Source organism: Etheostoma spectabile, chromosome 9, assembly GCF_008692095.1.
Source record: "Etheostoma spectabile isolate EspeVRDwgs_2016 chromosome 9, UIUC_Espe_1.0, whole genome shotgun sequence".
NCBI lineage: Eukaryota > Metazoa > Chordata > Actinopteri > Perciformes > Percidae > Etheostoma > Etheostoma spectabile.
In genome coordinates, this window is record NC_045741.1 from 20510818 (window position 1) to 20525454 (window position 14637).

Here is a 14637-nt window from a genome sequence, read left to right on the forward strand (position 1 = left end):
ACCCCCTCCCCACTTCCACAATGCAAACTTTTAAAGAACCGCAGTCTTTCGCCCTGAAGACTGGCAGATAACTTTAATAACAGCCACAGTGAAAACAATGGAAATAACCTCTCAGACCAGCTGCTCTCCTTTTAATGTGACGTCATTCAGGAGCAACCAGGAAATGCGGTCTGAAATGGAAAGCAATGTGCATTTGTCTGCATTTGTGTTATGTTATGCTTTAAATGTATATTTTGGTGTTTATGTTTAAGAAAATACATTTTCTTGACAGTGTAGGTGCAGAGGGATGTGTGCAATTTCCACTACACAAAATGTCAATATCAAATATTATTGTTCCTCCTTTATGCCTTCAGCTACTCTGCCAGTATTTTCAAAGTGGTACATTTTATAAATGTATATTGAAATGGCTTCACTGCCAGCCCTGAAATGCTCTGAAACTGCAACAACAAACGAGAAATCACTGCTGCTCGGGGCTTTGTATTTCACTTTGAAATACAAAAGAATGTTTTTTCATCCCCAGGAAATTGAAAGGACATTAATAATAAAAATGTTTTGGGTGGTCACCGAGAGAATTTACAACATATTGTATGTAGGGGAGCACCAAGAAAGCCGTGAACAGGCGTTAACTAGACTGTAGTTAAAAATACAGTATTACAGGTTGAATAATGGCCCAGACCTGCTCCAGTTCTACCCGGAGATGACATGCAAGTTTGTCCCTTTTTTAATGAGAGACTTTCTGAGGTAAACCAGCTGAGTTACAGTATCAAGATAGAAGTAATTTTTTGATTAAATCAAGTTTATATTTTGCAGCTGATGCAATTGAAGTGGACTTTTTATTTACCAGCTGTAAGCAGTTGAATGTGATATCTTAAGGGTCATTTTAATATCTGGTCATTTTAATATCTATCTATCAGAGTGCACTGAATTTCTTTGTTCTTCTTTTGTCCATATTACAAGATATTTTCATACTTCCACTCTCAGCTACAGCCGGTGCAGTTTAGCTCCTTTCTCTCTCTGATAGATTTAGACTTTGACCCAAAACCTTAAACTGAATGTTTTCCTTCACCTGTTGCCACTTTTTAAACAGGCCAGTTAATTAATGTATGCATCTGAACTGTTTTCACAACTAAAGCAATATATGCACTACTACAACCAAATCTACTCTTGGACCTACTGTATGATGAAAAGCTGTACAGTGACCTGCATCTCTTGTACTAACAGATGTGGTGCAGTGCTGAATGTATAACTCCATGGTGCTCAATGCAACCAAAACCTCCTGTTCAGCTTTATTTCTCCGAAACCACAGTGAACATAGAACTGGCCCTTTGCTGTGTAGCCACTATAAATAACCTCATGCTGGATTATCCACCAACTCTGCACTCTTCTCATTTATCGACTCAGTATGTTTGAAATGTGCCAGACAGATTAAACCTGGATATTATGTGCATTGTTTGTCAAATATTTGTGAATTTGCAACCTCTGACTGAATCTGGTTTTATAACTGTTGCATCCCAAAAAGGGCAGTGTAATATCAGTGTTGGTGTTTTGTCAGTGGCACAAACATTGAATTCCAATTGGGTGATTCTTGCATGTGGAGAAACTGTCTTTCACTCAATGTTGCCCTTACGGGTGCATATTTCAAACGGGAGTTCCGCTGAAAATAGACTTTCGGAATGTTACGGTATTCTGCAAAAGTCTACACCTTCTTAATATTTGCATTTATTTAGCTGATTTTGGAGTCATTCCCTCTCATATTCAAGGAGAGGACAATCCTTTGACAATAAACTGACATTTCTTAAGAGGGTTGAAAGAAACAAAAGGAGACATATTTGACTGCATATCTGATTAACATCAATAACTGTAATACCATCGTCCCTAAAAAGGTCTTTCAACAATCTCAGATAATGTTTTTTATGCCAGTCATAGGACTGTTTTCCTTAAGGGGTAATATATATATATTATTATTATTATTTTTATTTTTGGGGCATATTTAGACCTAAACATGCGCACCCACTCCACCAACCAAGCCAACCCGACCACCTATGGTTAATAGCTTTACAGACAACATTTTTATTACAGAATGAATCCATATTTCAGCGTGCTCCCCTTTAACAACACTGTGCGTGGACTTCCCTGTGCAAAACTTCAATTTTATCATATCTTGACCTCTCATCTTCATTAGACACTACTTGCTAAACTGCAGCGTCATTGTCTATGCAACGGGGAATTCTAAAAGATCTCTCTATGCAAGTCTTGTGTTTCGGCCGTTCTTCCTATTTAAAGAGATTTTTTTTGTTAGAAACCACACATATCCTATCGAACCCTCGTCTGTATCAGTGTTTCTGCTCTTGATCAGTGGATGGGGGATAAACTTGTCGCCTTGCTTAAGTATGGTATTGTTGTCATAAATGTCTTCAGATATTCTGTGCAATTAATTTTATTTCTCTGCGCCTTCCCCCCGCCAATCTTCCTGTTTACGTTTGTATTTTATGTCTTCTTATTTCAGCTCTTCCTCCAGCTCGGTCTCCTCCATTCTTTTTCTCTACGTTGTTAAAACGGTTCAATTTGTCACAAAAATGCTTTTTCACCGTCAGCATGTGCACTAGACGTTGACATTTAGTCATTTGGATTGTACAATTGTACTTTTGTGAGTTGTATTCTCTTTTTCATTTCACTAAATGTCAAAAAAGGTTCTTCACTTCTTTTTACTCTGTTGCCTTTTTTGAAAACAAGCTTGTGCCAATTCTGTAGTTTTCATTACATAGATTTGCTGAAGGGATTATTTAAGTTGACTTTTGTAATGTATGCGTTTATCCAAATGTGGTTTAGGTGTATGTGAATAGAGTCATGACAGTATACGCAGTGGCACTGTTTACTTACAATGTTTGGGTAATTTAATAAACTACACCTTTTGTTGAGACTTGTCCTCTTTAAGAATGAATAAAAGCTGCAATTCAAGTGTTTCCTTTAGGAAAATAAAGACACAAGAGCATAGAATATATAACAGCAATTTATTTTAAAAGATTACTTTCATATTGTACGTTTCGAAAGGTGCTAATGCTTTCCTTGTGATTATACAGGGAGAGTAATATGCATTATAGTAGGTGTTTCAATAAGTAATTCATATTGTATATAAAGTATATAATTTCTACGTTCATCAAAATATTTTATTCATATGTATGATGCATCAATAAATAAACCAGAACAAACAGCCTTTGTACACATGTTGAATTTAAGGAGCGAAGAAAAAATGCACTGATAACCTTTATGAAGCCCAACCAATAATGCTGTTAATAACATTTTGGAAATGCTTTATAGAGTGTGAGAACTTAATAATAATGCAGAAGACTAAACACATCTATACATTTTTACCATACTTACAAAGCAATGAGAAATGCTTTGTAAATATGGAGAAAAAGTGTTCCAACATTAAATACAGAGTATTTGCAGGTCTTAAAGTCTTGATAACCATTGAACTCAGTTTCCTCAAAAAATAGAAGTCTTGAATTTAATTTACAAAAGTCTTAAATATTTTCTCTTGCCTGCTGTAGGAAGTAATAGCAGTTATATTTCATATAACTAACTATATTTCTAGGTATTTTTTGTTTCACACAACCATTTCTTTTCCCAGTGACCGTTTTATTCCATATTGCCACCTTTTCATCACAAAGTCTTCCTTTGTCAATCAAGATCAACTGGTCAGAACCAGTCATGTGATTGGCTCTGACTTTGAGTAGGCAGCCAATCACATAACTGGCTACAATGAAAAGAAATGACGTGCAATACACTCTGTTGTTGTAAAGAATGAATAGCCCACGTTTTTGATTTCACAAATTATTTCATGGTTTTGTGTGTATATGTCTATTTAGTTTATAATTAATATATTATTTATTTCATAATGATTTAGTTTTTCAATTTGAAATCCCTGGTTCTCCAGGATATATAAATTGTGATGAGCAAAGGATGTGTAAACTTAAAACTGAACATATTAATATCATTAATTCAAGTGTTTTTTTGTTGTTTTTCTAATGCAGCACATAACTATTAATAGTGTAGGCTACAGTAACTTTATGAATGTGTGTAACAAGTTATTGATATGAAGTTCTGATCTATGATATGGAGTTAAGCATGATCAAGCTTCAACACTAAAAAGCAGTTGGTAAATAGCTTTATTGGCTGGGGTTAGTAAAAGTGTTATCAGTACATTTACAGTTTGTAGAAGCCATCATTACAAAATGTCTACAGGATTTCTAAATGTCTAACCTTTTAGGCAGCAATGCATCAGTAAGCTCAAGTTCAGCATGTTCAGAAGAGATTAAGTGTGTTACTCCTCACACACTGTTTCTCTACTTGAGTTGCGCACTCACTCGTTCTATGCAAGAAAAAGCATTTTGTGTTGAGTATATTCTGACTATGTAGTATGTACATCACTTTTTGATCAAGGTTGCAGTTTTTCAAAGTGCATTGTAGAAATATTGCAAGAAAACCTCATGATATATTTCATTTTTCTATGTTAGTTGTGGGAGCAAAAGAAAGCACTTCCATGTATTTCATGCATACAAATAAAAACAACTTTCCAAAAAAAAAAAATGGAGAGGATCTAGCATGCCATCAACCTCGATCTGTTCCTCAGGAGCATGCGTTAAGCTAGGTTAGTTTACCTGAGAGGGTACAGTAGGTAGGTTCTACAAAAAGAAAACTGGCACCAGGCATCCAATCTCAATGCACTTCAGTATGATGTACACAGTAGAAATTTACATTTTAAGCCAGCAATTTAAAGTTTATATAAAAAAATAAGTTTCTCATTTTTAACACAACTACAGTATCTTGAAATGAAAAAAAGCGAAGGCCTACAACCTCATAAGAAAACTAGAATTCATTTGGAAATCACAACTTACCAGACATCATGTTTTGAGTTCCTACAGTTCACTATTGACACAAAAGACTGAGAGGACACAGGACAGAATAGGTGTTTATATTTTAAAATAGAGAGATACTGGCCTCAAGAATAACTCCCATGTCTCTCAACAATCTCTCAGGAAACTGTTATAAGTAGATTGGGTTTATGGTTTATGAAAACAAAAGTGGGTGGAAGCTTGTCTGGGACTTTCTGAGATTTTGATCCGATAATGAGCTAAATGTAGCTGTGCAGCTGTAACGTAGATGCAATCAAGAGTCTACAGCCTGCTCGGGTCTCTATGAGGCTCTACAGGGGTGCTAACAATGACAATGATAACATCCTGATGTTAAGTAGGTATAATGTTTATCATTATCATGCAGTTTTTTATGTGAGAAAAGTTGCTATTCAACAGCAAACACAAAGGATAGCTGAGCTGAGGTTGACGAGAATGGGATTTTGCGGGCATTTGGTCGAGGGACGAAGTACAGAGATTGTTGGAGCGGTGTTCACTGAATAACCTGTCACTGAACATCACAAAAACCAAGGAAGTGATGCTGGACTTCAGGAAGAAAAGCAACACAGATAACATAAAAGACTCTATACCCATCCTGGCCATCACCTCTAACTATTTCCCCCTGGGAGGCGTTATAGGTCGGTCAAAACACGCACCTCTAAGATTCAGGGACAGTTTTTTCCCACAAGCAATTTGTACATTAAAAAGGAAAAAAACAATAAGCACTTTCATCCATTCGTGCACTTTATCTAACATTGTGCAATACAAGTGAATTATTTTACTATTTTACTAAATGATTTTACTATTTTTCTATTTACTCTAGGTTGAATTCTTTTACCAACTTTACATTCTCTGCTCTCTGTTCTCTGTTCTTAGTTCAATGTGTGTGTTTTTATGTGTGTTTTGCACCATATAGTAGCACTTTTAATTTTGTTGTATGTACTTACAATGAAAATGAAGTCCATTCTGATTCTGACAAACCAAAGTATTGGACACATTAAAATGTTGACCTGATGGTGATGCTAGATGTAAAAAGGCAGGGGATTACAAAAGTTATTACAATTCGTCCTGAAGGGAGGTGGGTAAGATTCTCTGTACCAAATTCCATGGCGATCCTTCCAAGAGTTTTGACATTTTTACTAATGGTGGCAAAGGTCAGAGGATCACCAAAGTCAGTAGGAGTCATCCTCTGGGGAACATAAATGTCTGTTCTAAATTCCATGGCAATCCATCAAACAGCTGCTAAGCTATTTCAGTCTGTACCAAAGTGGTGGGCCAACAGAGCGACATTTCCATCTATAAAGCTGTGCTGCTAGCACTAACTTAAGCCCTATTTGCACAGGACTAATATGATCGGTGACCTTGTGTGATTTAGAAATTACCCACCCCACGACTGTGCTTCATGTGGCACATTCACACGTGGTAAGTGAAGTCTGTATTTTTTCTCAAATCTACTGACATTATCCCACAGATATTATGTCACAGCTTCACTGACAATTCTTTCATCATAATAAAATTTCTGAATAAATGTGTGCATCCACTTTTGCTTTGTCCTCATCGCCTTTGCCATTGTGCAGTCCACTGTCAGCCCCCCTACGATGCAGATTGTTAGTGGCATGCACATATGTGCTGTGTCTCACTGGGCTCTTCTGCCTCCTTGATCTATTAAACATCATAGTTGGCCACAGAGACTCTCTGCCAACATTTTTCAACAGTGTCTGACTGCAGTAGCTACTCATCTGTTTCAGCCTGAAATATCATCTTACTTGTTGTGTGTTGAATGTACGAGTGGATAACAGTAATGTGATTAGTTGGACAATAGTAATAGTTTGCTAGGTGTCCACTTAAAAAGGAGAGTTTTCTTCTCAAAGTGCATCTAAGGTGAGTTTCAAAGAGAACATATGTGGCCGCTCGTGGAATAAAACAAACCACTGATAGCAAAGTTTGATGTACTGTACGTCTGTAAATATGGGGAGTTTGAGGTCCTATTGCTACACTACAGAGTTATAAAACATGAAGGCTCCACTTTAAGTGGATGGTTCTGTTCCTTTTTACAATCACACTTGTTTTGTTCTCCACCAGCTTCCTAATGAAACACTTTTTCTCATACAGACCATGGCATCAAAGCTGTACAGTTTGGAAGATGAATGTCTCTTTTGCCGGTCTCTGGTCTCCCCTGATAGCGTTCTTTCATAGCAGAGAATCACCACTTCCTTTTGGTCCACCGAGGCAGACTGACTGACAATTCAGAACGGCAACATAAAACATGACCTTTTGCATAGGATCTGAGAATAATAAAAACCTACTTTCTACAGCACACCCAGACTGTGGACATGCCTGTTAGACAACAAGGTGCTGAGCTACACAGAATAGCAGATTGTCTATCATTTACGGCGAGGAACGTGATGTTCACTTCACAGAGTGACTTTCAAACTTGCAACAGTGACGCCTGAGAAGCAAAAAAAGCATGTATTAAAGCTTTGCTTCTGTGGTGGTGCAGAAGCATTATACGGAATAACTGGCTCAATACAATCATGTGTTTTTGTGGATGCACCATAACATAATGTTCTCTTCTGAATTGAAGTTTGCAGATGGCAAAACAAATAGCTTTTCAAATATGTGTAGGATTCTGCCCGAGCTTACATACATATTTATATTATGCATGATGGCTGAGGCAGACTGATTTAATTAAATATATGAGTGTCACTGCCTGTGGAGGCACAGCAAAGATACAAATGACTGCATTAGGAAATGCCCCAATCTTCCTTAGGTCTTGGCTTGCTGCCACACATCTAACAGGCCTACCTGTAATATTATTACACTGTATTGAAATGAATACAGTTGGGAAAATAAGAGTCTGATACATACATCAAATGTGAAGGCTATTAAAGCCATCCTAGAAGATAAAAGAGATATTTTTAGACCTGTAACAACTTTTGATCATGTGAGAATGTTTGAAAGTTTTCACAATAATGAAGGATTTAGGGATCAATGTTGCCCAGCTTTTATGTGTATTGTTCCACCCAGTCAGCATAAAGGGAGCAAAGAGAATCTAGAAAACAACAAACAACAAAACAAAAATGAATGTTCAAGTTCAGACGATGGCCGGTATTTAAAGAAATTAAAACCAGTCTGAAAATGGCTTAGTGTTTTTTGGTTGCCATAAAAATAGTATAAATAAATGAATATTGTTTTTCGCATGCATTTGAGTAAGGCTTTACAACCTGGCTTGCACATTCCACTTGTTTGTCTGAAGTGCAAAAGGAAAACTTCTAAAAGTGTGTTAATTTTAAATAAGAATCCATTTATGAAAATGCTTGTTCATGCAGGATCATTATTCACCATTGAAAGACGATGAAATCAAGCCAGGAACAGAATTTGGAGCTCCAGGTCATATGGTGTAGTCTTTATCATTTGTTCACTGAATCCAGCCTTTAGGAGGGTGAGACAGTCTTTAAAAGTATTAAGATAACAAAACCAGTTTTCTGTTTTTTTCCTCAAAACCTCATCTTTTCTCTGGAAACGGCATGTGAGGGTTCCTGTATGAGATTCTCAAGCTGCCTGTCTCTCCTGGCTCAGCTCAGTTCCACTGGATGAGTCAGTTTTTAATTGATGTGTTCTCTAAGGCATTGCTCGTACAATCTTTGCCCGTCCTTGTGCTCTTCAGGGAAATCACAAATTGCAGTGCAAATCCATCACAAAGCAGTCACATCAAGCACTTGGAAGAACCTGTCCTCAGAAGTGCTCCAAGTTACTTGAGCGAAAAATATGACAACTTTGAGGTCTGCAGTTAATTTAGACGTGCTTTAAAACTACACTATTGTCTCTAACAGCAGATCCAATCCACTCTGATGTGTGCACTTTGGTCTTTTGGCTGTTGGGTAGAAATCGAAGAGTACTGTAAGTGAAGGGGGAAATGCTATTGTCACTACTTCCCAATCCTCAAATGTCTAGGTTAAAGGCCCGCATGAGGAGATCCAGGTCACCAATATTTGCAGCCTGGAAGAGTTCGGGCTGGTCCATCATGGACAAAGCTATCCTCAGAGCAGCCCAGATGTTTCCAGACATGACCTGGTGGGACTGCTGCCGACTCCGGCTTTTCCTCTGGAGGCTTAAGGCAGTCAGAAAGTTACTGGCCGCCTCTCTGGAGAAGAAACAATAAAAGGAATCAGTTTGGTTTAGTGCATTCTGTGTGGTTTGGGGAACTTGCAAGGGTTGATCCCACTCAGACCCTGCGCACCCAAACAGGTGATTTCACTTGTTAGGACTAATTAAAAATTTGCTTATGTCCTGGTCACACCAGCATTTACAATCAGTGCATGCTCATGGGGCAGAAGTAAATCTGTGCAAGAGTTTTAAAAGTGCTGGCCTTTGAGATTCAAAGTCCAAACCAGAGGAACTATAGTAGCTTTACAGCTGTTTGGCACAATCTACTTGTATCCCATCTCCTCTGAAGTTAGGAGACAGAAAAAAACAACTTCAGAAACGTGTTGTTGTAGCTGTTTGAGAGCCTCGCGATCACACGTTTCCAGAAAAAAATGTGAATGATGTGATGGTGTATTGGACGGTGCAGTGGACTCCTAAACCATCATTTTTGCCAAAGAAGGTTCGAACCCAGCGCGACACGGATCATCGTAATTTATTTTAAAACACAATTTTCCCGCTGTACAATGTTATTGTAGTGTCGTGCTCAGATATTCAGTCCAGTTCAGTACAGTTTATATTGAGGTGTGACATGCAAAGGCCAGTAAAACGTTTATGAATTTGTAGCGAATCTGTGGACGTGGGTAGCCGTTGAGGTTTACACGGCATCTGGACAGGCTCGGAAACCAGCAGGTGGAAAAACCAGAAGGCACATAACACTGGAATACAGCGTGGGGAAAGCAACTGGCGGAAAGCATCAGCATTTTTGAAGAGCCATCATGAAAGTATGGGGCACACATTTCCAATACAAGGATGGAGTGAGTTCAAACAAAAAGAGACAAGTGGATCTAAAAGAGACATTCTGCGTTAGTTATGGAGAACAGAAAATACATGAAAGCTGTGGTGGAGAGCCTGCGCTTCACAGCCTGCCAGGGGATCGCACAGCGAGGCCACAGAGAGGGTGAGGAGTCCCACTACTTGGGAAACTTTCGTGAGTTGCTGCATAGTTGCTTAGTTTGATCCAGCAGTGGACAAGAAGTTAGCTTGACTGCGACAACATCGTCGATGCCTTCGCACTCAATTTTGTTGTGAAGACGTGTTGTAAGTGCTAGATTTTCCCCTCTGTTCGCTATGACAAATTTAATTAATTTGGTGGTTGAAGCACAAATCTTGGCTCTTCATACTTACATCTATGATGCTCTTACAATAGGAACACTGCTGATTCACCATTAGACTAGTGGTGGGAACTGGCTGTGGGATTTTGTGATCTGAGCATTTTAGACCAAAGCGTGCACAGTGTCTGTTACTTTTTGTTGCTGCAGTTTGCTGCTCCGTTGTATTCAGGGCTCGACCATGACAGAATTGTGTGAAATATTATTTTTTATATATATATATATATGTGTGTATATATATATATATATATTTATTAAGGGTGGTCAGATGTGACCACCATAATGAAACGCCCCAAAATTCAAAGCACCTTCTCTTAAGTGTTGAGCATCCCCATAGCACCTGCAACAGAAAATCTCTGGAGCTGCCACTGGTTGGCTACTAACATAATTTCTGATCATATATCATTAATGTTGCTTTGTACCCTGTAGGCTACCGCTTTGTACGTACTGCATGTGTAGTATTTATTCTTGGAAGCTTGTTTTCTTTTGGATGTTGTCTGGCAGGTGCATTGTGAGTCTCGTGTTATTGATTTATGTAGCTGAATATCAATACTCATGCTTGGGTGTTATGAACGTTATGGGCTGAATTGTTTTTATGCAGCATATTTCCTTTTAGGTCTTTGCCATTTCACACAAGTATGCTTCTGTAATAATGGCTTTTGTCACACACAAAATTAACATTTTCTTTTTTACACTTTTATAATCAGCCAAGCATTTGAGAAATTCATTAAAATTGCTGCTACACTTAACATTAAGTTTATATCTTATAATTAATTAATCTGCTAATCACACTACTAAAACTACTCCAAATATTATTCACTACTTCACAAATATTGGGATTTTTAATTAGAGCTGGAACCATTTTAATAATTGGTTAATTGTTTCAGTCATTTTCCAAAGAAAAATACCAAACATGCCATGGTTGCAGACTCTTTAATGTGAGGATTTAATGCTAGTTATTATGTTTAAGGAAGTAGGTGGAAGTAGGGCTGCACGAGTTGAGGAAAATATCTAATTGCAATTTATTTTCACCAATATTGCGATATGTTTCGCGATATTGGAGGAATGATAATTTTTCTAATTTTCATTGAAAAATTTGAAAAAATGTAATTGATTATAGTGTGCTTTTTGCAAGGATCTGTACCAAACAAAGATGTTTTCTTTTGTCTGTGTGATGCGATTTGTAGGCCGGGACGTCTCTGCAGCACCACAATACTTAATTCCCAATGGTTTGACATATATTTTGGACAAATATTGTTGCCCACCCTGCGATTTTGATATTGCACTAGTCCATATTGCAATTATTCGTGCAGCCCTAGCTGGAAGTACCATTTGGACTTTTCTCCATGGGTGCTAATGAATTCTACTCCACAGCGTCAAACAAGTGTAGGAGCTCTGTCACACTCTCCTATAGCCCCAGGTCACTCACCTGTGTGCCCCCAGGTTAATACAGCTGATGCCTAGGTTGTAGCGGGACCTGATAAAACCTGGTTGCAGCTCGAGGGCTCTTGTATAAGCCTCCACAGCTTCCTTACTCCGGTCCCCGTTCGCCAGTGTGGCCCCCAGGCGGTTCCACAACAAGTAGTCCTGGATGGGGGGCAAGTAGTGGTTTTGGTTGAGGGATAAGCAATGTCAGAGGGTGAAAGATTTGTTTTTAGTGAAGTTCACTGGGTTGTGTGGCTTGAATATATATGTATGGATGTTTTCAAAATAGCTGTGAGGAACTTTTAAAAGGTCCAATATGTAATATATTTACTGTAAATCCAAAAAGGGCCCCAATGCATCATCAGATATTAAGGAAACATGCTAAGTTAAAAGACTATCTTTTCTGACAACAATGCTAATGCCAGTATTTTCTCCTTTTGAAATGTACGTTCCGTGACGGAATTTCTGTTTGTGTTTTGGCCTGTGTTGTTATCAACGGCCCAGTTTGACAGCCAGGTCGGGTCGCCAGATATACCTGTAAAAACGTAAACCCAGCGCGCTACAGCTGTAATTCTAGTAGAATCTAGTAGCAGTAAACAAACAAATGTGATCATGGAAATAGATTCTACCCAACCTAAAAAACAGTTGCGTGACAAAAGACGTAACAAACTCCGGGTAAATATTGGAGATGTATTTGAAAGATTGAGACAGTTTAGAGCCCAAAGGAGGCTGAGTTGGCTAATTTCCTGCTGAACAGGTAAGCATTAGCTTCAGGCTAATTTATCATGGCTACAAGGGACGGACATGTTATCTCATTTCAACATTCACATACTCACATTGAAATATATAGCTACTGTGCTATTGAGATATAACCATTAAAGTGATCTTTACTGGTCCTGGCTAATTCCGCCATGCTAACCCTGCTAACGCTACCGGAGGACCAGGCCAGTAGCCTTTTTAGCGGCCATAGTTGACATTGATGAGTAATTTTAAGCCAAGAGAAGCAGCTGTAAATCTGAAAGAGAGGACCGTGAGTTAGCACTGTGTTTAGCAATTGTTGCCGGAATTCTAAGCCAATAAAGTGTGTATTTCAGTCAGGGGGGAAAGGATGGCAAGGTAGTGTTATTTTTAGCGGTTCCTATGTTGAAAAAGTGTGCCTGTCAGTTGGGTACAGAGCTCCACTTGAGCACGGGCTTTTATAACTGTCAATATAGCCAGTATCTAACGTTAGCTACTCCGCTGTGCTGTGAAGTAATGTCTGGCTATGTGAGACAAGCGTCTAGCAACATTGTTGTGAATGCTGCGGTCTCAGCCTGGCAACCTCCGTGAACGTCGAGTGTGGGGAGGAGGGTGCGGGGGAGATGACTCTCAAGTATTTTGAATTTGTACTACAGTAACTGTTTTAATCATTAACTGTCAGTATTACATATTGCACCTCTAAATGTTTCTGTAACATGTGTTCTCCATCTGATGATCATAAATGATCAGTAACAGCAAGCAAGACTAAAAAATAAAAAATAATAAAAAATAATTTCTTCCGCCAAATCACAAAAATAATTACAGCTGGCAAACCTACTCTACAGCCACACATTCTGATGGGTCATGGACATTTCTTTTATGTAGGCCTAATTGTATTTTTCATTTTATTTTAGAAGTTAACTTGTAGTTATTGCTGATACTGGGACAGGGCAATCAGGAAAAAAAGAAAATCAAACAAAGAACAGCTAAGGGAGAGTGACAGACAATGAAAACAAGAGTCAACTTGGGTGGGCTTTTAACAGATGGAGAATTTTACTATTCCTCCTAGACATGTATGTAATGTGTTTATTTCATTCGTAAAATAACTACAATGCGAGATGTGGTTTTACGCCAGTAGGCTACATGAAATTACATCCCCCTCCCCCCCCATTTAGCGCCCAGTTTTATTTCTTTTCAGTCCATGTTTGTGTTAGTCTATTTTCTTTTTGTCCCCCTGTACTTGTGTAAAGCATAGTCGGGTTTTATGAAAGGCACTAAATAAATCTAAGTTATTACGTTGGCTGCTACAACAAACTCTTGCTAATGCTTTGGGTCTTGACACAGCCGGTTTAGCTTACGATACATCCAAAGTAGACTAAGTTACCGAGTGCAACAATTGAAATGCAACAGTGGATTGGCACCATATTCTTTTATTGTTTATGAATGATTTCCTATATGAGCATAACATTCATTGCAACTATATGACCTCCTGGTAACGCTAACTCAGTAAAACAGTGGGTAATAAAATTACATGCTTTCCTCCAGTGGACACTACGTGTTTTTTTGCTGAATTGGGCACATTATTTTTGCCTATGTTAATTGTTGTTACTATCATTAGATAATGGTAGATTTTTGTATCTGGTATAGTATTTATTCAGGTATAAAGGTTTAATGTGTGTATACTGTTTTGCAGCTATGCAAAAGGAAAAGATCTTTACAACAGCAGTTGTGGTAAAAACACTACAACTTTTGTCCTAAGGGGCCACTAGACAAACTGAAAGTTCCTTGCCAAATTAATTAGTAAACACACCGGCGAACTCATATGAGCCTTAAAAACTCCTGAATAAGATGTGCTGCTATCCAACACTTAGCCTTGTATATGCATAGACAGCATGCCAAAGCAGTGTTAGAGACATCCCTCTTATTTTCATGTTAAATTTTTTATGAACAATGGATGTGTTTGGAGCATTACAACTCCCTGCTATGACATAACCTAACAAGGGTATTTCAAGGAGGGGTGAGTTACATCACACAGGGTGTCCTTGCCGTTTTTTACCACCTGCAGGTACACAGTATACAGAGGTCATGGTCTGCTACAGTAATGGGGTCCTTCATCTTTGGCTAAGCCGAGCAGCGGTACATTATTATCTCTCATTGTGTTCAGAGCTATTTTTTTCCAACAGGGGAGAGGATATTACCAAGTCAAATGTGGAGGTTGGATTTGCAAATGTGTGTGTGTGTGTGTG

The 14637-nt window shown here is 38.3% G+C and overlaps 1 protein-coding gene across 3 annotated transcripts in view; it reads right to left on the minus strand.

Moving 5' to 3' along the window:
- Positions 1-2399: 2399 nt before the first annotated feature.
- The window catches only part of pex5la (peroxisomal biogenesis factor 5-like a), a 102856-nt gene continuing 90618 nt past the window's right edge, over positions 2400-14637 (minus strand). For all 3 annotated transcript variants that reach the window (XM_032525255.1, XM_032525253.1, XM_032525252.1), the window contains 2 exons: positions 11658-11815; positions 2400-9057 (listed from right to left, as the gene is read on the minus strand). In XM_032525255.1, coding sequence (XP_032381146.1) covers positions 8856-9057; positions 11658-11815 — 360 coding nt within the window. In that variant the 3' untranslated portion in view covers positions 2400-8855. The remainder of the gene's footprint in view (positions 9058-11657; positions 11816-14637) is intronic.